Source organism: Taudactylus pleione, unplaced genomic scaffold (assembly GCF_031769625.1).
Source record: "Taudactylus pleione unplaced genomic scaffold, aTauple2 ptg000095l, whole genome shotgun sequence".
In the NCBI taxonomy this organism is placed as follows: Eukaryota; Metazoa; Chordata; class Amphibia; order Anura; family Myobatrachidae; genus Taudactylus; species Taudactylus pleione.
In genome coordinates, this window is record NW_028284497.1 from 27,548,731 (window position 1) to 27,573,919 (window position 25,189).

At 41.5% G+C, this 25,189-nt stretch overlaps 1 protein-coding gene across 1 annotated transcript in view; it reads left to right on the forward strand.

Annotated features, from left to right (window-relative positions):
- PTCH1 (patched 1) overlaps positions 1 to 25,189 on the forward strand; it is an 86,917-nt gene that overhangs the window by 28,843 nt on the left and 32,885 nt on the right. The window contains exons 3-8 of the mRNA XM_088470281.1: positions 16,151 to 16,340; positions 19,086 to 19,155; positions 19,960 to 20,051; positions 21,124 to 21,322; positions 22,418 to 22,539; positions 23,876 to 24,023. Coding sequence (XP_088326407.1) covers positions 16,151 to 16,340; positions 19,086 to 19,155; positions 19,960 to 20,051; positions 21,124 to 21,322; positions 22,418 to 22,539; positions 23,876 to 24,023 — 821 coding nt within the window. The remainder of the gene's footprint in view (positions 1 to 16,150; positions 16,341 to 19,085; positions 19,156 to 19,959; positions 20,052 to 21,123; positions 21,323 to 22,417; positions 22,540 to 23,875; positions 24,024 to 25,189) is intronic.

Below are 25,189 nucleotides of genomic sequence, written 5' to 3' on the forward strand. Positions count from 1 at the left end.
AATGGCATACTGCAGCCAGAATCTATGCAGCAGTGCCGCCTGGAGGGTCCTTAGGATGCTTCAGATGGTCACACTGCTGCCCTTACAGCTCCCCGGAGCATCCTGAGGATGCTCTGGGCATTGCTGTAATCATCGGCGATTGTGGACCTGCCCCCGTGTGATGTCACACGGAAGGGGCACAGCTTGCACCAGGCCCACAAATAAGGTTCTATATATCAAAACGGCCCTTGGCAGAAAAAAGGTTCCCCACCCCTGGTCTAGAGCATGGATGGGGAACCTTTTTTCTGCCAAGGGCAGTTTTGATATATAGAACTATTTGCGGGCCCGGTGCTGGCCACGCCCCCTTCATGTGACCTCACACGTGGCGGGGCCACTATCGCTGGTGATTACAGCAATGCCTGGAGCATCCGGAGGTGAAAAGTCTCAATGATTGGCACCCTATTCATACAATATAATGTGCATATTTAGGGGAAATCCCAATTAAAGAGCATATTATATAGATTCTGATGGTTATAGTCAGTCACTGTTCGGATATGATCATGGCAAGCTAAACTGTTGTATTCATCAGTATATTATGTTCTTACATTTTGGAGCTACAAAAAAAATGACGGTTTCCAGATGTATGAATTAACTGATCCATTTGTTTAGATTATGCTGTACAGTTGATGCCTATATTAGTGCTGGCTGGACAAAGAAGAGGGAGATTTGTATGGTTTTCACAATGCAGTGTTTACATTTAATTTGGGCTTCTCCTTCAAAGCTGACCTTTCATTGACCCACTCAATTTACTTACACAAAAGATGTCACCTTGGTTTATAAACTTTTTGAGTCGTCATTTTTGCATAAAGTTAAGGCCCCCATACATCAGAGATCGATTGCAGCAATCGTGCAATTTGCAATCGATTGTGTATAAAAATCTTTACCTTTTTCAATCGATTGTGACATCTCTGCAATCAGCAATCGATTGAAAAAGGGAAAGATTTTTATACACAATCGATTGCAAATTGCACGATTGCTGCAATCAATCTCTGATATATGGGGGCCTTTAGTTATTGTAAATTTAAGATTTTCATGATTCTTAAAATATTTCTGGCCCCGATCATCTCAAATGCTAAGAGGAAACTTCTTTACATTTTTTGTAAGGACGACAGGACGACTCTTTCCCGAACGAGGTGAGTCCTGTTAGCTGCGCGGGAGGGGGGGGTTGGTTTTAGGGCATTAGTGGGGTTAGCGTTAGGTTTTTTGGGGGGGAGGTTAGGGTTAGGCACCCCTAATGGGGATGGTTAGAGTTAGGCACCCCCAGGGAGAGGTTAGGTTTAGGGAGCGGTAAGGGGGAGGTTAGGGCTAGGCACCCCTGGGGGGGAGGTTAGGGTTAGGCACCACCCCGGGAGTTTGGGTTAGGCACCCCTAAGGGAGGGTTAGGGGGGAGAGGGGATGGTTAGATCACTTACCTGCTGCTGTCGGGATTTAACAGCCGCCGGCATTTCAATCCCATTCCTTAGTGAACATGTAATGATGACATTATGGTGCACTAAGATCCACTTGCACAGCACCGTACATATTGGGCCAGATGCAGAGTTGGACATCTAGCCTGTTTGAGGAGTGTATTTTGCATGTGTTCATGCTGTGCATGCTCTGTAACCAGGTGTAGGGTCATACGGGGCGTAACTGCGCTGACACTGGTTCTCACATAGTTCAGTGAGGGTGTGATGCCGGAATTGCGGGCTATGCACAGTTAGACAAAGACATAAATACACCTGTTTCTATGGAAACTGGAGCACCGCAAAGATGCTTTAAACTCTGGATATTAGCGCACACATATTCCGCAGCACTTTACAGAGAATATTTCAATCAGTCCCTGTCCCAGTGGAGCTTACAATCTATGGGCCTGATTCAGCGTGCACTGCTGATCGCAGATTCCTGATTATCAGGTATCTGTGTATATGCAGAACAGGTCCTGTGTGATTGCACGCAGGCTTCTGTATAACTCTGTCTGATTGACGGGCAGAGACGTTTCCGGGGCGGTGCGGGTGTGGGGACGGACTAATTTCCTGGAAACTGGGCATGTCACCCCCGTTTTCCGGGAATGGGAAGGCCAGGATCTGCGTCCATGCTGAGGCTGACTTAGCTGACCGACACGGTCATGATGGTGATCTCAGGCTGCGACCTCCTGGGTAGTAGAATAAAGGCAAAAATAAAATTTAGAAATTCATCTAAGTGCTGCTGTGTGTAAAATGCAAAGCTCCATGGTCCTAAGACAGCTTCCCAGTTACTAACATAAAATGTCTATTTTTTATTTTAGAGCTTAAATTTTGCTTAACGAAGCTGCATTCACAACTAAAAACTAAAGAAAAAGTTCTGATTTAGGGGCTTATTTATCAATAAGCTCGATTCAATTCAACGAGAATTGAATAGCGCCGGGTAGGAGCTCCTGAAGCTATAAAATTTTTGCGCGCTGTTTAGGTTGGGGAATGCCCGTTCTCCCGCCCCTTGCGCCTTAAACAGGGTGAGTCTCGAGAATGGGCATTCTGACTAAACTTCCCGGCGCGTTGCTGTTTCCACAGCGCTAAAGGCAGAAAACAGCATCGCACCTGTTCTTTTGTCGGAATTCTGCTCGCATCCCAGGAGGGATGTGAGAAGAAATCCTTAGTCAGGCTTAGCAGCGCGCTGAATTGAACAGCTCCTGGAGCCCAATGAGTGATAAAACTCATTGCTTATGATAAATGGTGCTCCAGCCAATTGGCTCCCAACTGCCCATTTTTTAAACAGATATGGGAGCTGATTGGTTGGAGCACCATTATCATACTCAACAAGTTTTATCGCTCATTGCATATGGTAAAACTTGTTGATAAATAGGCCCCTAATGCGGAGTACACAAGTGACCTGTTGATACAGCGGGTAAAATAAGTATTGAACACATCAACTTTTTTCTCAGTAAATATGTGTGTAATGCGGCTATTGTAATGACATTTTCACCAAATTTCAGCAACAATCCATGCAATCCATATATCAAACCAGAGCTGTCCATAAATTAAGTTATGTGTAATAATGTGAAATGACACAGGGTAAAAGTATTGAACACACTTACTGAAATGTATTTATTACTTCGTACAAAAGCCTTTGTTGGCAATGACAGCTTCAAGACTCATCCGGTATGGAGAAACTAGTCGCATGCATTCCTCAGGTGTGATTTTTGTTTCCCATTCTTCCACACAGTCTTCAAATTTTGAAGGCTCCGTGGGCCTCTTCTATGAACGCTGATCTTTAGTTCTTTCCATGGATTTTCAATTGGATTCAAGTCAGGTGATTGGCTGGGCCATTCTAGCAGCTTAATTTTCTTTCTCTGAAACCAATTGAGAGTGTCTTTGGCTGTGTGTTTTGGATCATTGTCTTGCTGAAATGTCCACCCTCATTTCATCTTCAGCATCCTTGTAAATGGCAGCAGATTTTTATCAAGAATGTCTCGGTTCATTTTTCCATTCATCCTTCCTTCAATTATATGAAGTATGCTAGTACAGTATGCTGAAATACAGCTCCACACCATGATGTTCACACCTCCAAACTTCACTGTTGGGATGGTTGTTTTGGGGTGATGTGCAGTGCCATTTCTCCTCCAAACATGGTGTGTATTATGGCATCCAAAGAGTTCAATTTTGGACTCATCTGACCAGACTATATCCTCCCCAGTATTTCTTCAACATGCTTTTTCTTCAGCAATGGAGTCTTGCGTGGTGAGAGTGCATACAGGTCATGGTGGTTGAGTGCATTATTTATTGTTTTCTTTGAAACAATTTGTACCTGCTAATTCCAGATCTTTCTGAATCTCTCCCCAAGTGGTCCTTGGCTCTTGGACAACTCTTCTGATAATTCTTTTCACTCCTCTGTCAGAAATCTTTTGCGAGGAGCACCTGGTCATGGCCGGTTTCTGGTGAAATGATGTTCTTTCCACTTCTGGACTATGGCCCCAACAGTGCTCACTGGAACTTTCAGAAGTTTAGAAATCCTTCTGTAACCAATGCCATCAGTATGTTTTGCAACAATAAGGTTGCAAATGTCTTGAGAGAGCTCTTTGCTTTTACCCATGATGAGATGTTTCTTGTGTGACACCTTTTTATAGGCCATCAGTTGGGACTGAACCAGCTTATATTAATTTGCACTGACAAGGGTCAGGATTGCTTTCAAATTACTGATAGATTTCAGCTGGTATCTTGGCTTTCCATGCCTTGTTGCACCTCCCTTTCTTAAGGTGTTCAATACTTTTTCCCTGTGTCATATTATTATACATAACTTAACTTAATTTATGGACATCTATGGTTTGATTTCTTTGCATGTGTGGATTACATATGTTGTTGCTGACATTTGGTGAAAATGACATTACAATAGCCCCATTACAAATATATTTACTGAGAAAAATGTCAATTTGTTCAATACTTATTTTACCCGCTGTATATCTGCAGATGATGGTTCATACACACTGAACAACCAAACCTGATCTGTTCTCTGGCCGAGGGTGTATGGGCGGTTGGCTGACTGCCTGTGTACATAGCACGATGGCCTGATATATCTGCAGATATATTGGGCATCTGCTGTGCAGCACAGCCGAGGTGATATGTCTGTGAACGACGTTCACAGACATATCACTGGTATACACTGACCGACGCACACAAGATATATTGGCCGATCAATTGATTGGCCTATATATCTGCCAGTGTGTACCCAGCATAAGTTGTTGCATACTATTCTCTCCTACTTGTCCTATACTAAATTCACATGTCTGCATCTATGTTGTCTTCCATGTTTTATGCACTATTGCAGTGGTTTCCAAACTGGGTGCTGGTAGTCATTTGTGGGAGTGCCATGGGTTTGATGGTCCAGGGCCAAACCAAATTATTTATTGTCCATGAGATCAACTAAACCAGTGCAGGTGGCTGCCAATCATAAAATGTGTGGACAAGCAGAATCTGAACCCTGTCCACCACCGCATAACTCACCCTAAAGATGCATATAAGCACATTTACCTAATTTAATACTTTTTCTTATCTGAATTTCTCAAGAAGAAACTTGTGGCCTAGGAGTGGTGTGAAAAATTTGTTGATACTCTAGGGCGCCATGATTCAAGAAAGTTTGGGAACCGCTGCACTATTTTGTAATCAGTCTTTTAGATCATATATTTAGTTTACTTTCTGTTTATATTTTCCTCACTTGCTTTAAAGATTACCTATTGCCTACACACCTTTTCACCTTAAACAGATAACTGAACCCGCAGCCAATAACTAAAAATTTAGAAACGCTGTTTTGGTTCTTAAACCGGATTGGGGAATCTCTCCTAAAATGTAAATATTCTTAAGAATGTTTGAACATGAGAAACCGTTCAAAATTGCAAAAATTTAACAAGTTTGAACTATTATAGTTTTGATTTTTAAAGTTTGATTTTGTTCTTTAATGAAAGCTGAACCTTGAATGCGAACTGTAACCACAGTAGTGTTGAGTTTAAACAAATGCTTTATATCAAAATAAACACTAATTGTAACCCAAACCTTAGGTCAAAAATTTTGAACTGAAAATTTGAGTTGGGGTCATCATCTGAGGATATTCAATTGATACTAAAAATGTTACATTTACCATGTGTTGCAGCTGTAAAAATCCCATATTCACCTTTTCACATAACTGAAAGCTATTAATCATCTGGGCAGCTATGAATATTCATAAATATTAATGAGTGTTAACAGCCCATGTACTGGCAGGAGTATGCTCCGTGTGCTCCTGTGGCATAATGAAACTGTCAGCTTTCAGTACATTGGCTCTTAATAATCACATCTGTCTAACAGGAACTGCCGCCCACAGCGACAGACTAGTGGCTTCACTTGGGGGGTGTGGGCCGCACCGGGTGGTACCATCTGAGGGGTGACACCAAAATAGCATGGCTGCTCTGCTATTTTGGTATCACACCCTCAGATGGTGTCACCGAGCAGCGGTGATGAATGACGCGTGCATGCGTTCGTCCTCCACTGCCCGGAGAGGCTAGGGGATACCCAACAGCTCTTGAAGCACCGAGCAAGACCCCAGCGTGATGAGGCAGGGTGCGGGACTCAGTCACGCTCTCAAAATGACACAACCAGTCAGAAGACAGCCGCACGAGGGGTCACTTCACATAGTGACACCACTGCACCAGATTTAGTGATTTAAATAATGTCTAAAACCTTTTTGACACAAAATGGAAGGGGCATTGTTGTACAGTGGCAATGGTTTGTGCGTCATGACATGGGTGGTAATCAATGTTTTTGACATATTTCTTAACTGATTAGTGTAATGCGCCAATGTAATTTGATATTTTGGCGATAGAATGTGAATTGACTCTCCTTAGGTAATGGCAACATGACTGCTTTATTTTGGGGCATAATAAATACCATGCAAATAATGTGTTGGAAACAGCAATTTATTGTAGTGAAATTGGAGAACAAATGTAAGCAATGTGATATTTCCTGGAATCATTTCCTTCTATCCAAAGTATACGCAGCTTGGCTTTTAGTACTCCTGTCCCCGCACCACCCCCGCTACAAATGCATACTCTTCAAATATTCCATATCAAACGCTACTGAATGGCCCCTTCAGAGAAGTCTAACCATATGATCTAATTACTGCTAGTATATAAGCTACATCCAGCTCTCTGGTTCACTTATTTTATTGAACAAGTGCATCATTTTCTTTTGTAAATATGCCATACTAAAACCTGTATATTAATGGGTTTTTCTTCCCTGTTGTTTTTTTTTTTTTCTTTTCTTTCTTTCTGAAATCTTTGCTTAAGGGCTTCTGGCCCCCAGCTCAGGAATCCTGACCAAAATGCCAGAAGTATTACACAGTCAGGGCTTGCAATGTAAACAGTGCTGGCTGCCATAAGAGCAGGGTGGTCCTTTTTTTTTCCCTTTAGGAAGGGGAGAGGAGGGAAAATGCCTCTGCTCTCAGCACAGTAGTTGTAGTGTTATTTGTATTTTGGCTGAGCAGATGGGTTTTTCTTATGAGCTACAGTATGAGAGTACAGATGAATTCATATTTTGGATGAGGAGGACCTAACATCTGAAACTCTGAGATACTGTGCTATAAACTGCTGCTAGGATATTGTTGCTTGGGTTGGCACGATAACGCTTTACAATTGGAAGGCTGTGTGGAAATCTATATGTGTGTAAGTGATACTGAAGTAATTGCTATTTAGTGCTCTGGCTATAGAGTGAAAGTGTAATCAAAATGTGGCATATGAGTGCCACACACAGTGTTTGGCCAGATATCCGATCCAAAATGTGTATAATGGTATAGTATGAAGAAATGATTGTGGTGATATAGTATGAGATTTTAAAGCCCCTATAGTTTTGCCATTTCCACCAGAGAAGCTAAAAAGTAACATAATCTAAATACATATAATAATAAAGCTGGGTATACATTATGCTATAAGTCTTGCGTTATATCACTCCGAGGTGGATCGGAAAGATCTATTGTGCGGATTGTATAATGTTTACGCCCAATCGCTTATGCAAGGCAGTCGTTCATCATGCTGCTGTGCCGCACAACAGATGGCATGATGCAATAAACGACGCCTTGCTGCTAAATGCAGCATGGAACAATATATTGTGCCATCGTACACAGGATCGTGTATTGTGTACGGCTGCAGCAATATATCGTTCCGTTGCTGGGTACATGCACCGTATAGTCCCCCTAGTGCCTAAACCTAACTCATACTTACCGACTTTGTATAAATCATCTCCGGAGAGCTGCTGCAGCTGGCCGGTTCGGGGGCAAATTGCCTAATTACGTCTACAGCCCCACCTCCTCTCTACGAACCTACAAATTCCCCTTTAAATCTCCCCATTATGCCCACTAGGAAGTGGGTAGGATGCAGGATATCTGACTAGACGTGCGGGGGGCTTTCTGAAAAATCGTAGGCCTCCCACAACTTTCGGGAGTGTAGACAAGTATGACCTAACCTCACCTCCCCGCACCCTAAACCTAACCCTCCCCCTAACCCCAGTACTTACCGTTGGGATTCTGGCGCACGGATTCCCTGCTGATCCCAGACACAGTGTGTGTGTGTGTGTGTGTGTGTGTGTACACTAACAGTAACTCTAGTGCTAATACATTCACCTGGCAAAATAAGAATTTTAATGCCAGCTTGTTATGATCAGAGTTCATTTTTAAAGCCAATCCAAGTGACAGGAAAGTCATCCTAGTTGCTTATTTACAAGCAAGAGCGGTAAATATTTTGGTGGAAGATGTATAAATGCTGTATGGCTTGTGTAATGCACACTGACACACAATGTCATGTGCAACAGTCTCACAGGGCTGGTGAAGAAATGCCCTCTCTCCCTTTGTTTCCCACACCAATTGATTTATCATTTTGCTTGCAAGCAGACTTGAGTGTTAGGGCACGAACACACTCACTTTTCTATCGTAACTTTTGTTGCGGACCGAAACCAGTTGACTTGAATGCATTTTTCTGTGGCCTGAATGAAGCCAGCAACGTGGAAAAATCTTGCCATTCAAGGCCGTCTGAATGTACATTTCAGCCACACAGTAAGCTGCATTGGTAGGCAGTGGACTGCTAAATACAACCATTTTTCGCAGCAGAGAGTTAGACAGGTGATTAGCATAATTAGCACAGAGTAGGCTATACATATGGTAATGTTAAATGTGTAAATGCCAGCTGCGGTGTAAAATTTATGTCAGGGGTCGACAGGGTTGTGCGAAAGTATTGTGTTACCGCTGCAGGTCAAATCCCCCTTTGCCTACACCCTTTTCTCTTGTTGGTGAATGCAACTACAGAATAGAAAAAAGCAGAAACCTGATTGAACAAGCAACAGGGGGAAGATTGTATTCTGTTCTACGGCACTACACTCCTCTAGTTATACCATACATGCCATTTCTAGCTTTAGCTGATGAAGCTGCTTATATGGTATGGCCTGCGTATGTGCACGAGGCAGCCAGTTATTGTGACAGCATCAAATCATTCTGTAGCTGACTTACTATAAAGGCCCTATGTGGTTTTGGTGTATAGGTTGGTATACTGTGTACTTATTCCCTAGGCTTCTCCAGACTTCTAACCCACATCATTATCTGTACATTGAAAAGCACCATTAAGTGTGTGTACATGTATGCAAATCTATATTTAATAGAGGACATATTGGACAGTAGAGAAGTCCCTTTTCTTTTGTTGCAAGAAACTGTATATTCGTGTCAGGGTCCCTTTTGCAAGTAGTAGTGGTGTTGACAGACTATAGTTCACACCACACTGACCTTGTGATGAAACTTCCTCTAGGCCGCAGGGGGTCCTTATGAATCAAGCCCTAATCCAGCTAATCCTGATCGCAACAAAAATCATGAAAGTGGCCCCTAGTGCTGTGTTTCTCTCTGCACAGATGCAGAGAGGGAACAGAGTTGGGTATAAATCAGTGCATATGATGCTGGGGAGCCTCTGTGAAGCTGGGGGCTTCTTTTGTGCTTTGCCCCATGCGGCCTCAAGTAGGAAGCCAATGAAAGGAGAACAGGATGCATAATGAGAAGTGTTCAGAGCCATGAAGTGATGTCAGCTCTACCCAAGTCAAGGCAAGAGGAGTGGGGTTAATATTATGCAATAGCTTCAAGAAAGGGGGAAATTGTTTTTACTATAGATTTTGGTCTTGTTTTAAATTATTTTTTTTTTGTATTATAATTTTCAAGCTGAGCGATTTCATGCAATGTTCATTTTGTGACACCTGTTCTAAACTTGTCCACCTTTTAATGAATACGTTCTATTACCTGTATAAATGCTTCTATTTAAATATACTGCAATCTTGGTTTAATGTTATATTAGTTTGTATGTGGTTAATCAATGAATCTTCTTTTTTTTTTTTTTTTTTTTACCACTAAACTTGGTATGATTATCCTGTGTGTGTTGGGTTGCTAAGAGGAGTTGACAGTGAACTCCTTGTTTGCGGTGCTGTCTGTTGAGATTTCTGAATGAACCATTTAAGTATCCAGTGAAAAATAGGCTGCATGACAGGTCCAGTGTTGTGTTTGGAACTGGTGGGCATGTAAGAAATATAGAGTTGGGGAGGGCCATGACAGGCAGCAGTATCATGCTGGGGGAGTGCTGACCTGACCTGATTGTCTCTGACAGTGAGAGCAGTTCTGCTTCACTGCAAGGATTTTCAATAGGAAACCTTTTAGGTAGCAGATGGCATAACAAGCAGCTGGCTAGGAATCCTGGAGAAGAATAGAGGGACCTGTATTTTAAGCCCTTATATTTTCATCTCCTCTAGTTGATCTGCTGACCACCTCTTCTGCTTGAAATGTTAATCATTATATTTATTTATTTATTTTTTAAAGCTACTATTGTGCTCCTCTTATTTTTGTTATACATTTTTCTAGTAAATTGAGTAGGTGAAAATAAAGCATTATTTTGTGACTGACCACACCTGTGCTCTGTTAATTAACATTGGTTATTGTGCATGTGCTCAGTCCGTGGAGGGATCCCTCTTTGGTGATACTGTAACCTAAAGACTACAGCGATTAACACCATCCTAAGATGGCATTAGCTGTCAGGGTGAAATTCCGAATAGCTAACTATCTTGGAGCTTGATAAATTGGCACGGCCCCCATACAGAATTATGGGGACTGCATTATTCTGTGTTACTTCGCTGCTCCTGCGTTCAACTTTTAGTAAATTGCCCCAATTACAGTGCATGATTTATGATTTGATAATTGGGCCCATGTATAAGTGCAGTGCAGTGGTCTTATAGATCAGCTTATTTGTTATGTTTCTGTTGATTTTATTACAATCCATAATTATTCATTTACTTACCGGCATGAATGCCATGTTATGTTACTGTGAGATAGCACTGGAGGTGATTTTAACGGTGCTTTGCCCGTTTTTGTCTTGCCGTGTCCCTACTTTTACTGAAGGGTTCCTACATTTCCACCAAAGAGCATCATTTCCAGAGCAGGACAGCAGCATTTATGGAGGTGAAGTTCGCAATGCCCAAGTTGGTGCGGAGTAAGCTATAGAGTAGGCACACCTAGTTTTACAGAGGTGCCAGAGATTTCTTTTATCACAGCAATAGTATTGTAATGACATGAGAAGGTGAAGATGGGGCATTAGGAAGGCCATTCCTCGCCATGTGAAAGGTAACACAGCTATTTCCACACTACAAAAATATTTTATTTTTGCTCCAGTTCTGAGTTGGTGGAGATTGGGTTTCAACCTATACTTTTAGTGGGATCCTTTTTGTAGCTCAAGGCTGTAGTTGGGTGGAGAAGCTCATTTCTAGGTGCACTTTGATTAATGCAATACAAATGATTACATACAGATGTGTCCACATATATCTATCCTCCATGCGCTACACAACGCGGGAGCTCCGTGTGATTCTTTACCTTCAGTTGCGACTTATTCGCACAGCAATGCAAATAGGCAGCACAAGCAGCTTCTGCTGATTAAAATGATATACAGCATGCCTATGTTCTGTGTGCGAGTGTATCTGCATGCGAAACGCTACGTTAGTGTTACAGCAGCTGACACTGCAATGTAGCATTTTGCCTGCAGATACACAAGCAGTCGCACACAGATCTGCATGCGAAATGCTACATTGCAGTGTCAGCGGCTGTAACACTAACGTAGCATTTCAGATGCAGACGCACACAGAACATAGGCATGCTGCATATCATTTTAATCAGCAGAAGCTGTTAGTGCTACCTATTCACATTGCTGTGTGAATAAGACACATTTGAAGGTAGAAAGTCACACACGAAAAGACGATCTGTGTTACCGAGTCACGCCATGGCATAGTGCGACTAGAAGGGCTGCTAAACGCACAAGGAGGCTAGATGTATGAGGACACTTATGTACATATGTCTGAGTGACATATAATAAAGGCTGATCCAATGCCTCCTCACTCTCATGATAAATTTAATGAATGGGGTGCTACTTTAGTGCTGTCCTGATCCATACACTACAAATTCATTTTGACATCAATCTTATTAAAAGAAGTGTGAACTTTGAACTGAGACTGGAATGAGGAGAGAAATTAATGTGACTTTTGTTATTATTAATCTACAGTTTATCCTATCATGGAGCTGCATAGTGTCAAACGATTTGTCAATAATACAATCCCACTCCCGCCTGAGTCAGATATGTTGGGCTTGGCTTTTCCTTTTTAAGATTTTAGCCCTTTGTCTCGCATTTAAGGTAATTTACTTTCTGCTACTTGCACTGATAATTCTGGGTGTTGTCACTATGACGTCACCGGCAGTGATCCCAGTATCTTGGCCACATGCTGTCTGAACACCAGATAAAAAAACAAGTTGCAAGCTAACTTTCCATGTGTAGAGATGTTGAGACTTGGGTCCTTGCATGACCTTATACCAGCGTGAAAATGGATACATTCACAAAGGCGGTTCTGCAATATATTATTTGGTTAAATGGTTATAAATCACATTGATATTCATCCTAATTGACTAATCAGCCATTGATTCACTTGCTGCAAGAGTTTGAACATATTGAGGCTTTTAAAAAAAAAAAAAAAATGTAAGAAAGTGGTGCCTGTCACAATTGCGCAAGACATAATTCTACAGGTATCTGGACCAATGTTCCTATGTCTAATCTTGTCATGTTTATGTTTTCATCACTTTCTTGCATGTGGTTTTGATTAGTTTGTACTATAACAAAAAAAATTTGCAATCATTCAAGTAAGTATTGTTAGCATTTGCATGTTTTCTGCCAACCATTATTTCTGCTCATCACAGATCGACTATAATTGGTTTTTCTGCATGAATTATGAAATGGGTTCAGCAGGGATATCGCTTCCAATAAGACGCTGCGCTAGTGAACGGAAAACATTATAGTTATAGCTTTTGTTCTCACTATACTGTTAGGCTCAGGAGCGGTGATGTTACTGCCTATGGGTCCAATCAGTGTAGAGAAAACTATGCAAAGAGTGAGGGGAGGAACTCCAGCCCACTGTTAGCTACCGCCATCTGAAGATACCTAACGGAGACCAGATCCTGAAAAGCTTGTTAAATAGCCCCGTGTTGCCATCACCATAGAAAACAATAGAGACAATTATACCTTTTTTGTGCTTGTGTTGTAATGTCATAGTGAAGGGGATGGTCCAGTTTTTAGTCATAATGGAGAGTTTGCAGACCAAGGAGCCTATGTATTAACAGTACAGCTATTGTTAAAAGTCCAATTTGGCTTGATAAAAGCGCTATTAAAAGCGCTGAAACGTTGCTGACAAGCGTGTGAGTTTGGAGTGAAGTTTTTTCCTACGGAGTGCCGCCATTGGATAATATATATATATATATATATATATATATATATATCTCAACCAAAGAGGCACTCAGTGGCTTATTGACCAATGTTTAAATTTATTGTATACATTTTCCTTTCACACACACAATTCTTGATTTTTCAAGTACAGATTTGTATAAGTGATAATGCACCAGATAGGTGTGTATGTATTGCTTTTCTGGAGGGCATATTGGAAATGGAAAACCTTTAGGGCGGAATTCAATTGTTTTCGCGGACCGCATCTCCCGTGCAAAGTGACAGGAGTTCGTGGGCCGCTATGCAATTGTTCTAGATTTTCGTGCTGATCGCGCCCAAAGTGGTCAGGTTTAGCCACGTAAAGCAGCTAAACCCGACCAAAGTGCTGGGCGCGATTGCGAAAAGTGATGTTTGGGCGCCCAAACATGTCACTTTTCGCACATTTCAGCTCTCATCCCCCTGGGGCTGCGAGGTGAAATGTAGCGCTGGCAGCTGATCGTGCCCGACAGGAACAAGAATTGAATAGCTCCGTCGGGCGCGATAGGGGCAGGAATCAATTGAATTCCGCCCTTAGTGTTAATGTCAAGGCAGATGGATAGATAGAATAGGACCAAAGTGTGATTTGATGTGTTGGAAATATGTTAGGGCATTTAAGTGCTGAGCTTTTCCTATTTTTTGCACACACGCATACTTATTCTAATTCTAAGGGGACTGTTCATCAAGGCAGCTTTTCATAACATTATATAGAAACAGCAGTTTCTGCATAATTTTATGTATCAACGCTATGCACCAACAGCCTGATGCTAAAGCTTTTTGGAGTATGGTCCCTTTGCTTTACGCCATCCTCAGATGGCGTAAGGCACTTTATGCCTATGTACACATACAATATTCACAGATGAGGTATCTACCGATCCCTCTCCTGCAGTCTCTGGCCAGCTCTGGACACTGACACTGTGCACATGCACATTGTCAGATTCCCCCAGAGGAGTCTTTCATAAATGTCCTCCTCCAATATGCCGAAGATGTAATTCCCAGGGACTGTAGTTATCAGTAGATACACCATAGAATTTCCCTGGTGGACCCCACATGCCCCAGTCTGACAAAGTTCATAACCATTACTAAATAGAATTCCGCTCATTCTTTTAAATAAAACCATTGCAGCCAGGCTGCATGGGATTGGATGTGTCGCTGCACACTACATAGATCTGCTTAGCTTCAAAATTTCTAAACTGACCATTAGCATGGCAATTATTGTTCAATAATATAGAAGGTGGTGCATGCTTCAAGTGAATAGGGGAGGGAGATTGAGGCGGGTTGAAGGTAGGCGGTAGCTATGCCCTGCATGGTGCTAGCCACACCCATGACACAGACCTCACCCCCTGCTCAGACCACAACACCCCATTTCAGTAGTCACACCCTCGCTGTGCTAGTCAAACCCCCTAAAGCAGCACACAATAGGCCCTTCATAAATTTCAGCTCCAGGCCCATGTGGACCTTAATCTGGCACTGACCCTCGATATATCATAGGAGTCTTTTTCACATTTGTGAAGACTCCTGAGTATCTGACACAGTGCACGTGTGTCAGATTCTGGAGCCGGCCAGAGACTGCGGGAGAGGGATTGTAAGATCTCTCTACTAGGAGTACGCCTCCATAAGCATAAAGTGGTTTGCACCATCCTTTGGGGGCCAAACTTCACAGTTTAATTCATAGGGGTCATTTGATCATAATGAGGACTGTGGTCTGTAGCACTGTGCAATCTCCTTCATTAAGCTATTAGTAGATAGTGAGAATACATAAAACTGGGCTTGATGAGTCTGCCCCCAAATCTTCTATCAGCATTTTTTTGGCGGCACGCCAAGGTCAAAAGTTTCTTTTTGAGAAATTCAACAAAGATGATTAAATTAAGTAAACTGTGGTTATCCTGGGCTGAGGGGATGGACAGGGTTGTGCTTTTGTTTTATCACATATTTTATGATAGGCAACACCAGTGCTGTTGCTGCCAATCACATTTACCATAAATTTATTTGGTCCTGGACCACCAATCCGTGGCACCCCTGCAAGTACCCTGCAGCTCCCCAGGGTGCCACGACACCCAGTTTGGAAACCAGTGACTTAAAGAACAAAATACACTGTTACATAGATGAAGAATAGTCCATTAACACTTAACTTTTGTTGTTCTATAAGATGTTTGTGACTTTGTGACACTTTAGGATGGACATTTATCAGCCAGACCCCGACTAATCCTGGAATTAACCTATTTCTAATCTAATATCTACAAATAATACAGCTGTAACCAAGTATCTGCAAATTATCATTGTTTAAAGGTAAAAATGTAAACAATTTATTAGGAGAGAAAGAGAGAAAGCCTGTTACTTTAGTAACATGGGTGTAAAGGAAAATTGCTTTAGCTCTGCCAATTTTTTTTTTTCCTGTGCGGATGTATGTACATAAAAGCCATTGATCGTGAAATGTGCTATAGGACCAGACTGTTTATACAAGTGCAAGAAATTGTACAAAAAAATGTTCAGTCTGCTCTGCAAGGAAAGCCTTCTTGATTTAGTTTCTCCATATGGTAGCCTTGTATTGGAGCAGGGGTAAAAGTAAACTTCAAGCAAAATTAAGATTATTTGTGATTTAATTATTGTCCTGATATAGTTTCTTGCAAAACATCTTCTGTGCATTAGAGAAAAGGAGTAGGTGCCCTCTGGCTCTTAGGCATTTTTTGGCAGACAAAGCATCCTGAAAATGGTAGATTAGTAGCAGATTAAGACCCACATATTACCTAGCATAGTCTTAGAGCAGCAATTGAGCAACCTATCTGTATGATGTGCAGAAAATGATTTGTAAATTCCCTTTGCATGCAGTTGGTGGACGAGTAAGCCGTGAACTAAATTACACCCGCCAGAAGATCGGAGAGGAAGCCATGTTCAATCCACAGCTCATGATCCAGACTCCGCTAGAAAATGGTGCTAATGTCCTAACAACTGAAGCTCTAAAGCAACATCTTCACTCAGCACTTGAAGCCACCAAGGTGCAAGTCCACATGTACAACAAGTAAATGTCAAATTTTCAGATGTTCTCTATACAATGTACTGCACAGTTTCTCAAATGATTTCTTGTGTCCACAGCATAAATTATCTTTAACTTGTTTACATTTTCCTTGGGTACTCAGAATTCCTACTGAAGAAACAAAAGGGGGGGGGGTGTAGAGTTTCATGTTTCATGTGGAGTTCAGCAAAATGACACATGTCGAGGTGATGTCCCAGCTTAAATGTTCTAGAACCTCTCAGCTATGTAAACTTGCCTAAAAAAAACCAATCCTGTGTTTACTTTCCATGCATGTCCAAAAAGAGCTTATATCTGGGGCGCTGAGCAAAGGAATGGATATAAAAATGGGTCTGTAAGTGCAGAAATCCCTGATACTGGAAGGAGATGAATGGATTTGTGTGTTTATATACAAGAAAAATGTAGCTAGGTTTCAATGAATTGCTGGCATAAAGCATCTTTACAGCCCTTAGTAGGAGGGAGTATAGTGTTATCTCTATTATAAATAATCAATGGTGGGGACAAGGACTTGAGAGAGTTTGAAGGGAAATATGCATGGGGTTCTGAGTGGAGATGAGCCTGAATGTGTTTATGGGGCCTAGACAGAATATGTACAGTTTTTGCAGTCTGAGTCAAAATTTGACTGGGCCTGACTCAGTAGTGCACGTAATGTCCATGCTGCACACAAGCGGCTGTTTATTCTACACGTGTCCCGATGGTTACCGCCGTAAGGCGCAGGCCGAAATAGCATTCGGAGAGAAGCAGTTTTGGTGGGTGTTTCAGGTAGGTAACATGGGGGTTACTAGACTGATGCATGCGAATTGAGGTCAGTGTCAGCGGCCATGTTCACATTAGTAAAATGCACCTCCATAGGGCTGGTGCAATCTCCGATGGTGCGTCGAAAGGTCTGACTGATAGTACATAATACAGCGTCGGATTAGCGCTGCAGCAGGTGGCCGTATCATTAGGAAGCCCATTGGCTTTGGCATTAGCATAAAGATGCAGTAGCGTGCACCTCTGAATGAGGACCTAAGTGTGTGTGGTGGGGGTGAATGTATTAGCAGGGAATGGAATATTTGTAAATCAGAAGTAAGGTACAGATGTAGAGTATACTGGGAGATCTTGGGCTATGGATATAACATGTAGGCAGCTAATAGCGGGCCCTGAAGGCAATGTGGGGCATTAGAGCAGGGATCAGAGGCATGGTGTGTGAATGGATCTGTGCCAGTAGGATATAGTGAGGGTTTATGAGAATGATAAATGAGGTAGGAACATCATGTGGATTATGTAAGAATAGGGAACTTAGAAACAATTTGAGGGAATGTGGAATCATGGATGAGACCATTGGGTCTCATGTTGAGTTGGCCATACTCTGTTTATCTTTTAGAATAAAATACAGATATTTAGACACTGCATGCTCACAAAACCGCATACACTCACCTTTTATATGCAGATCTGGTCACAGCTGACACTTTTGGTACCTTACACTTGGAAAGTTGGGACAGGGTAATGGAAGGGACGGACAGTAAGGGCATGTGTGTGTAATTGTGACAGATGCAGGCCCACACAGAGGTGCACATGTGCCTGTCGGTAGCCAAATTTTTTGTGGGTGCCTTAAGGTATAAGCTATCGAAATAAGTGTTTAAACAAATTCTTATGTTGATGATCTGTTTGAGCATAAGGGTGTCTGATGTATACCTGATGTAATCCTGATACATATGGTGGGTTGTATTTAGGAGACCGCCGGTCTCAATCCCGACACTGTAATCCCGGCAAGGGATTTAAATAGGCGTTGAAATACTGATGCCTATGTTAATCCCGACGCCAAGATGAGGGACCTCTGCCGGGGGTGGGTACACACTTAGGTTTAGGGACCCCCCAGGGAAGGTTAGAGTTACGTTAGGGAAACCTAACCCCCTCCCCCCCTAATAGGGTTAGGTTTAGGGTGCGGGCAGGGGTGGTTTAGGTTTAGGCACTAACAGGGCGAGGTTAGGGTTAGGCACTAGGGGGAAGGTTAGGGTTAGGCACCCCTAAGGGAGGGTTGGGGGGGAAGAGGTAAGGATATGTAAGGGATTTTCACCCATCGGGCTGCCAGCGTGGGGATTTGAATCATACTGATTCCCATATGGTACTGGTGTAGAACTGGATGTATCTTGAGATGTCCACAATATTATTTTGTACCTGTGCTTCCAACTCTGCATCCTCTGCACTGTCGGAAAGCTCACGGTTGCTTCTGGTTACTTTGCTAGTCAGTTAGAAAGAAAAACACGCTTGATAGATTGTGGTGAATAGAGAAAACAGTAAGAGTAATGTATTAATATTGCGTATAGGTTGTACAGTTTGCAGTGAACTTGAGCAACCAATCATTGTATACCTAGTGCCAGGTAGACTATGACAGAATGTGCTGGGTTACTATGGCTTACTACACATTTTATTATTTACATGTAATGTTAGTATATGAACCCCAATATGTCTTTCTATTCCAGAGCTGTGTGTTTATTGGTCATGATACCTATTTGGTAGCAACCCCACATTGCACATACAAATTGTTATATTTCATATTTAATAATATAATGTTTTTCAGCTTTTTGTGTTAATGTGTCTGCCGACAGTTAGTATCTGCTGATAGTTAAAATGATGGTAGTGTAAAGATGTGACAGTAAAAAGATGCACACTATATCACTATACCAACTGCAGGTATGAGAATGCAGAGCTTTGTTTTATTAAGGATTAAATTGTCCTTTTTCTTTGTAGGCCTTGGAAACTAGAGCATTTATGCTTTAAATCGGGAGAACTCATCACTGAAGCTGGGTATATGAACAAGGTAAATGTGTGAAAATAATATCTTTTCAATTACATACTCTTCTTTGAATAAGTGGATGAAATAACGCTTAATTAGTTAAAGCAGGATATGAATGAGGATACACCTAATCCGTCTGGATAGGTATGCTCCCTTAGTTCTATTTTCATTTAGTTTTCTTGTCAGCACAATAAAGTACCTTTAAAAGCTACAGGTACAGATACGGGGGGTATGCAGTCGGGAAGCTGGCGGACCTAATCCCAACAGCCAGCTTCCCGACTGCTTAATCCTGGCGAGGGTTAAATGACAGGCGTCTAAATCTAGACGCCTGTCATTTTACCGACGCCGGGAGACCGGCACCCGGCATCCCGATCAAAGTGATGCCGAGCCCGGACAGCCGCGCACGGGGAGGGGGGGGGGAGGGTTAGGTTTAGGGCTCCCAGGGGGGACTTGGGGTTAGGCATGCTCCCGGGTGGTTAGGGTTAGGCTAGGGGGAGGGAGGGTTAGGGTTAGGCTCCCCCGGGGGGGACTTTGATTTAGGTGGCGGGGAAGTGGGGATTAGGTTTAGGCACCCCTAAGGGAGGGTTAGGGGAGGGAATTAGGTTAGGCTATAATTACCTAGGGACGATCATGATTTTCATCCTTGTCGGGCTGCCGCTGTTGGGATTTGAACTGCCGGCCAGGGGTCCGACGGTAAATCATGCCGATTCCAGATACGAATATGTATCTGGTTAGCCTTTCAGGCCCTAATAAGGTATAACGTTAATTGGACCACATTAAAACTGCTGCTCTTCAAGGTAAATACTCATGTATTATTTTATTTCCCAGATCATAGAAGCGCTATATCCTTGTTTGATTATCACACCTTTGGACTGCTTTTGGGAAGGAGCAAAACTTCAGTCCGGACAGGCCTATCTACCGTAAGTCGTCACCATAATATGTACGTGTATGTGGAGGACCAATGTTTATTTTATTTTACTTGGAGAAAAATAATGTGGAAGCTAGCATTGATGGTGTGTTCCATGTTTAATGTTTGTAGGGTGCAGGACCTTTTCCTTTAGTTGTGTCTTCCTGGGAACTTCTCATACTGTGTGCTTGGGAACCTGCTTGTAAAGCTGAAAGCATTCAGGGCACGAACAACAGGGTTTCTCTTTATTTCATTTGTTAAATGAAACAAACAAACTCCATTTTAGTTCGCATCTTGGATTTTTACAGTTGACCAACTTTTATATTTCATAGTCTTGGTGCAACAAAGAGTTAATTGTTTTGTGCATTTGGCATGTGCAGGCATTTTTGGGTAATTATGCAAGAGTTTGTGTCTGAGTAATTGTTCATGTCCTGGTTTGCTTGTCTCTGGAAATAAGCAATTTGTAATGGCCATCCTCTAACCTACAATGTACAGTTCTGGATGGAGAACATGGAGCATTTTCGCTTTTCTAGTTGGAAGGTTTAAAATAATGACCTAAGCCTGGTTGGGCAAACACAGTTTGGCATAGACGACAAAATGAGGCGGCCAAAAGCTTTTTATTATTTGCCTGACTGAAACGTGATATGTGGCAGTTCTGGTGGAGCGACAGCAGCCACTGCCCTGGAAGAGATTGCCAAGTATGGGGCTCCCTAGTTCGTTGAGCTCTACATACAAAGCGTTTTCTAGACCTGTCTATGTCAATTTTCTATATCCCTTTCTCATATAAACTTGCCATCACTAGTAGTATTACTTACCTCCTACTCTGCCTCATTCTTTTCATTATTTTTATTCTTTGAGGGGGATATGTACTAAGCTCTGGAAAGTGATAAACTACCAACCAATCAGCTCCTAACTCATGTTACAGGTTGTGTTTGAAAAATTACAGTTAGGAACTGAGTGGCTGGTAGTTTATCACTCTCCAATTTATCACTTTCCAGAGCTTAGTACATCTGCCTTTTGTGAGCATGTAGACTAGAGCACAGATTTCATGTTGTGATCTGTAACTCATACAGATATCTTTCTAGAGGGAAATCCCCTTTGCAGTGGAAAAACTTTGACCCCATGGAGTTGTTGGAGGAGTTAAAGAAACACAATTTCGCTGTAGCGAGCTGGGAGGAAATGTTAACTAAAGCTGCGGTTGGTCATGGCTATATGGACCGGCCCTGCCTCAACCCATCAGATTCCGACTGTCCGCCTACAGCACCTAATAAAAATTCAACCAACGTAAGTGTGTTATCCAATTGTTAATACTATGGTCAAATTATTGTTCTTTTTCGTTCTACCTTCTGATGAAAAAACTGCTATCCATTAAAGTTGCTTCTATACAATATTCTTGAGTGTAGGAGATTGAAGCCATCAAGTGAGTTTGAAACGATAGTAGCCTGAGCTCTCTGGGTGGGATGTAGTCAGGATAGCCGGTGGACAGGATGCCGACCGCTGGAATCCCGAATAGGATCTAGATACCGGCGTCGACAGCCCAACTGCCGGCATCCTGAAGGTAAGTATCCGCTTACCTTCACTGTTAGCCCAGGGATGAGGCGGGGATAGGTTTAGGGAATCCCGGGCGGCTGTCTCCTTACAAAACTCATTATAATAGACCTTGGCAGGCAGCCATTTCATTTTCACATTGTTGAAACAACAAAGCTGCTCTTTGCAATACGTTAACTCTTAAGCTGGGCACACCCTGGACGATCTATCGTTCATATAGCCGTCAAAATATATATTGCCCAGACTGTTGGCTCGTGTGTACATCTGTGAACAACGTAGATATATTGTGTTGGCCATGCAGCAGGGAACCACAACTGCTGGTGTATACCGATCCAGCCCATATGCTGGCCACAGGAAGGAATTAAAATGACGTCAATACTGCTTTCTCTGGCCTGACATATCAGTCAGCTGATTGGTTAGTGTGTATGCACAGGCAAATACTTATTGGTCAGTTGGTGGGTGTTTTCCAGGCATTAGTTCTACAGCGAAGCAAACAAGTTTAAGGGGTCTATGTACTAAGCAGTGAAAAGTGATAAGGTGCCAGCCAATCCGCTCCCAACTGTCATTTTTCAAACACAGCCTGTGAGATGACAGTTGGAAGCTGATTGGCTGGCACCTTATCACTTTTCACTCTGTCACTTATCACTGCTTAGTACATAGACCCCATTATGTTCAAAAAATACAGAGTGAATAACTGTTTGCAAATCATCTTATTAGCAACTGCGGCATAAGAACTAAGAAAATATTGTGCAGATATATTACTATATATACTTCACATTTAAAATGGTTATAGATCACCTAATATTGCTTTACTACAAATTTTACTTTTAGCCTCTCGATGTTGCTCTTGTGTTAAGTGGAGGATGCTATGGACTTTCAAGAAAGTATATGCACTGGCAAGAGGAGCTGATCATCGGTGGCACTGTTAAGAATGCCAGTGGAAAACTTGTCAGGTAAGGGTTATTGTGCGGGTATGTGTGTGTATATATGTGTAAATATAAAATAAATCTTAACAACATGATCCGAGTGTGATTTTGTTCGGGCGTGCCGCCACTCTGGAAATTATATATGTGTATATATATATATATATATAAAAAAATGTGTTTTTTTTTATTTTAAAAGTTAGGGGTACCTATTGTCACCATTGCTGGCCCTGAATCAAGTTACTAGCCTTTTATCTTGCCTTCTTACCATACCATAATAAAAAATTAATATAATAAGTTCAGTCTCTTTCCTCAGATAATTTATTATCATTTCTTCATATAATACCAGCATATTTAGTTGCGCTTTATATATCTACATTAATATTTTCAAAACCATAACTCATTTACTCCTCAGGCTCACGGACTAGCTGTTTTTTATTCCAAAGTGAAAAATAAAATTCTATTAACAAAACCGCTCACCAGTCTGATCTAACCACATTCTGAAAGCTCTTCTTTATGGTTCTGGCACTTGACTTATAACCTGCTGCTGTCCCCCACTCTGCTTGCTCTAAAAAGCTCTTTAATGAACGTGTAAAAAGCACAGAGCCTTTCTATTTGCTCAGATGAGCTTATTTGTCCACCTAGCACATTAATAGGAGCACATTAATATTTGCACGACTCACATTCCCGTTTTTAAATAAAATAAAAAGAAAATCCAATCTGCTCTTATTGCGGTGTTGTAGGTCGTACTGTAAATGTGCATGGTGGAAATACTAGAAATAAAACATGGATCACCACTGTCCTTATTCAACATTCTTTGGTGTATGTAAAGGTGTTTATCACATTGTTACAAATATACCCACAAACACGATATTTTGCAGAAGTGCAACGAAGTGCATCTCATTAATAGTATAGATTGATTTCTCATTACTAGTTTCTCCTGAAGGTGCAATTAACTGGATACAGTGTGATTGCATAGTAGAGAGGAGAGGGAAAGGCCTGCACATGTCTGTTTAATCCATAATCACCTTTTGTGTAATTCCTAGATGCAGTGTCAAGAGTTTAGTCAGGTACAGCTCTCAAATCAGACCAAAACAAATAATCTATTCGTGGTTGTATGGTGGCACAACAAAGTGAATTTTTGATTTTTAATATGTGACCATCGAACCTATTTTTTTTCTTGTAAATAGGGAATTTAATGACTTAAGGGTCCATAGTGTATAATTTATATATTTCTGTAAAACGCATGAACTCTAGAAAGAGGAATTCTCATGTGCCTAAGATTTATTGGATTTGCTAATAAAGTATATTTCTGCTTTTGAAATGACACATTATTATAGGATTTCTTTTATGTGCTCTGTTACAGCGCCCAGGCATTGCAGACTATGTTTCAGTTAATGACTCCTAAACAAATGTATGAGCACTTCAAGGAGTACGAAGACGTTTCCAAAATAAATTGGAATGAAGACAAAGCAGCAGCCATTTTGGAGGCCTGGCAGCGGGACTATGTTAAGGTATGGATTTTAAAAGGGAAACTCTACATTTACAGGAAAGCATAAGCTCCCCATAGGTAAACATACTTGTAATGCATTTGTATGAGAAAATATTTACCCTATGTGCAAATACCAGGTGACATCCAATTATAGGTTGTCTCTGCTGTGTCCGACTATGATCATACAGGTTGAGTCTCCCATATCCAAAATGCTTGGGAACAGGGATATTTTGGATATCGGAATATTCCGTATTTTGGAATATTTGCATAAAATAATGAAATATCTTGGGAATGGGACCTGAATCTAAACACAGAATGCATTTATGTTTTATATACACCTTATACACACAGCCTGCAGGTAATTTTATACTATACTTTTAATAAATTGTTGCTTCAAAAAAGTTTGTGTACATACATGGTATTCATTTGTTTCATATACACCTTATACACACAGCCTGAAGGTTATTTTATACTATATTTTTAATAATTTGTGCTTTGAACAAAGTTTGTGTACATTGAACCATCAAAAAGCAAAGGTTTCACTTTCTCAGTCATGCTAAAAATAATCCGTGTTTGGATATGGGAGACTCAACCTGTATAACAACAAGCGTTAGATATATCATGTAATATATACTGCTATTAAGGCACAGGGGCAAATGCACTAATTACCGTGCACAGTGATTGTTGTCAACACAAAAATGCACCACTTGTTGTATATCAAAATATAGTGCGACATTGGGAAAAGGAAGTGTTCCATAAAGAACATAAACATTATTTTAAGGATGTGTGCATGTACTGTACTTGTATGCATGTTAGTATGTGTACATGTATGTGTGTGAAAGTATTTCAGTTATTTATATATTTTTGTACTAACTTTTAACTAGAAAACAGAACTATTAAGTAAAGTTGAGGTTCTCACTTCTTGTAGTGATTGTTGTTTCTTTGTGGCATATGGTTAATTATCGAGGTTTAGACCCAATAATTTGTAATTATGGCAATAAGAAATAAAAGATCACCCGGATTTACCAAAAAACCCATGCAAGGAAAGGCTCGTCCCTGCGATGTGTAAAAGTAAAGTGATCACTGATGCAATCAGTTTTGGGACCCTGGCAAGTAGGGGGTCCCAGGGAGGTACGGATCCCTCTCCCAGTCACTTTTACGTAGTGTGGTCCATAGGCTACAATGGCT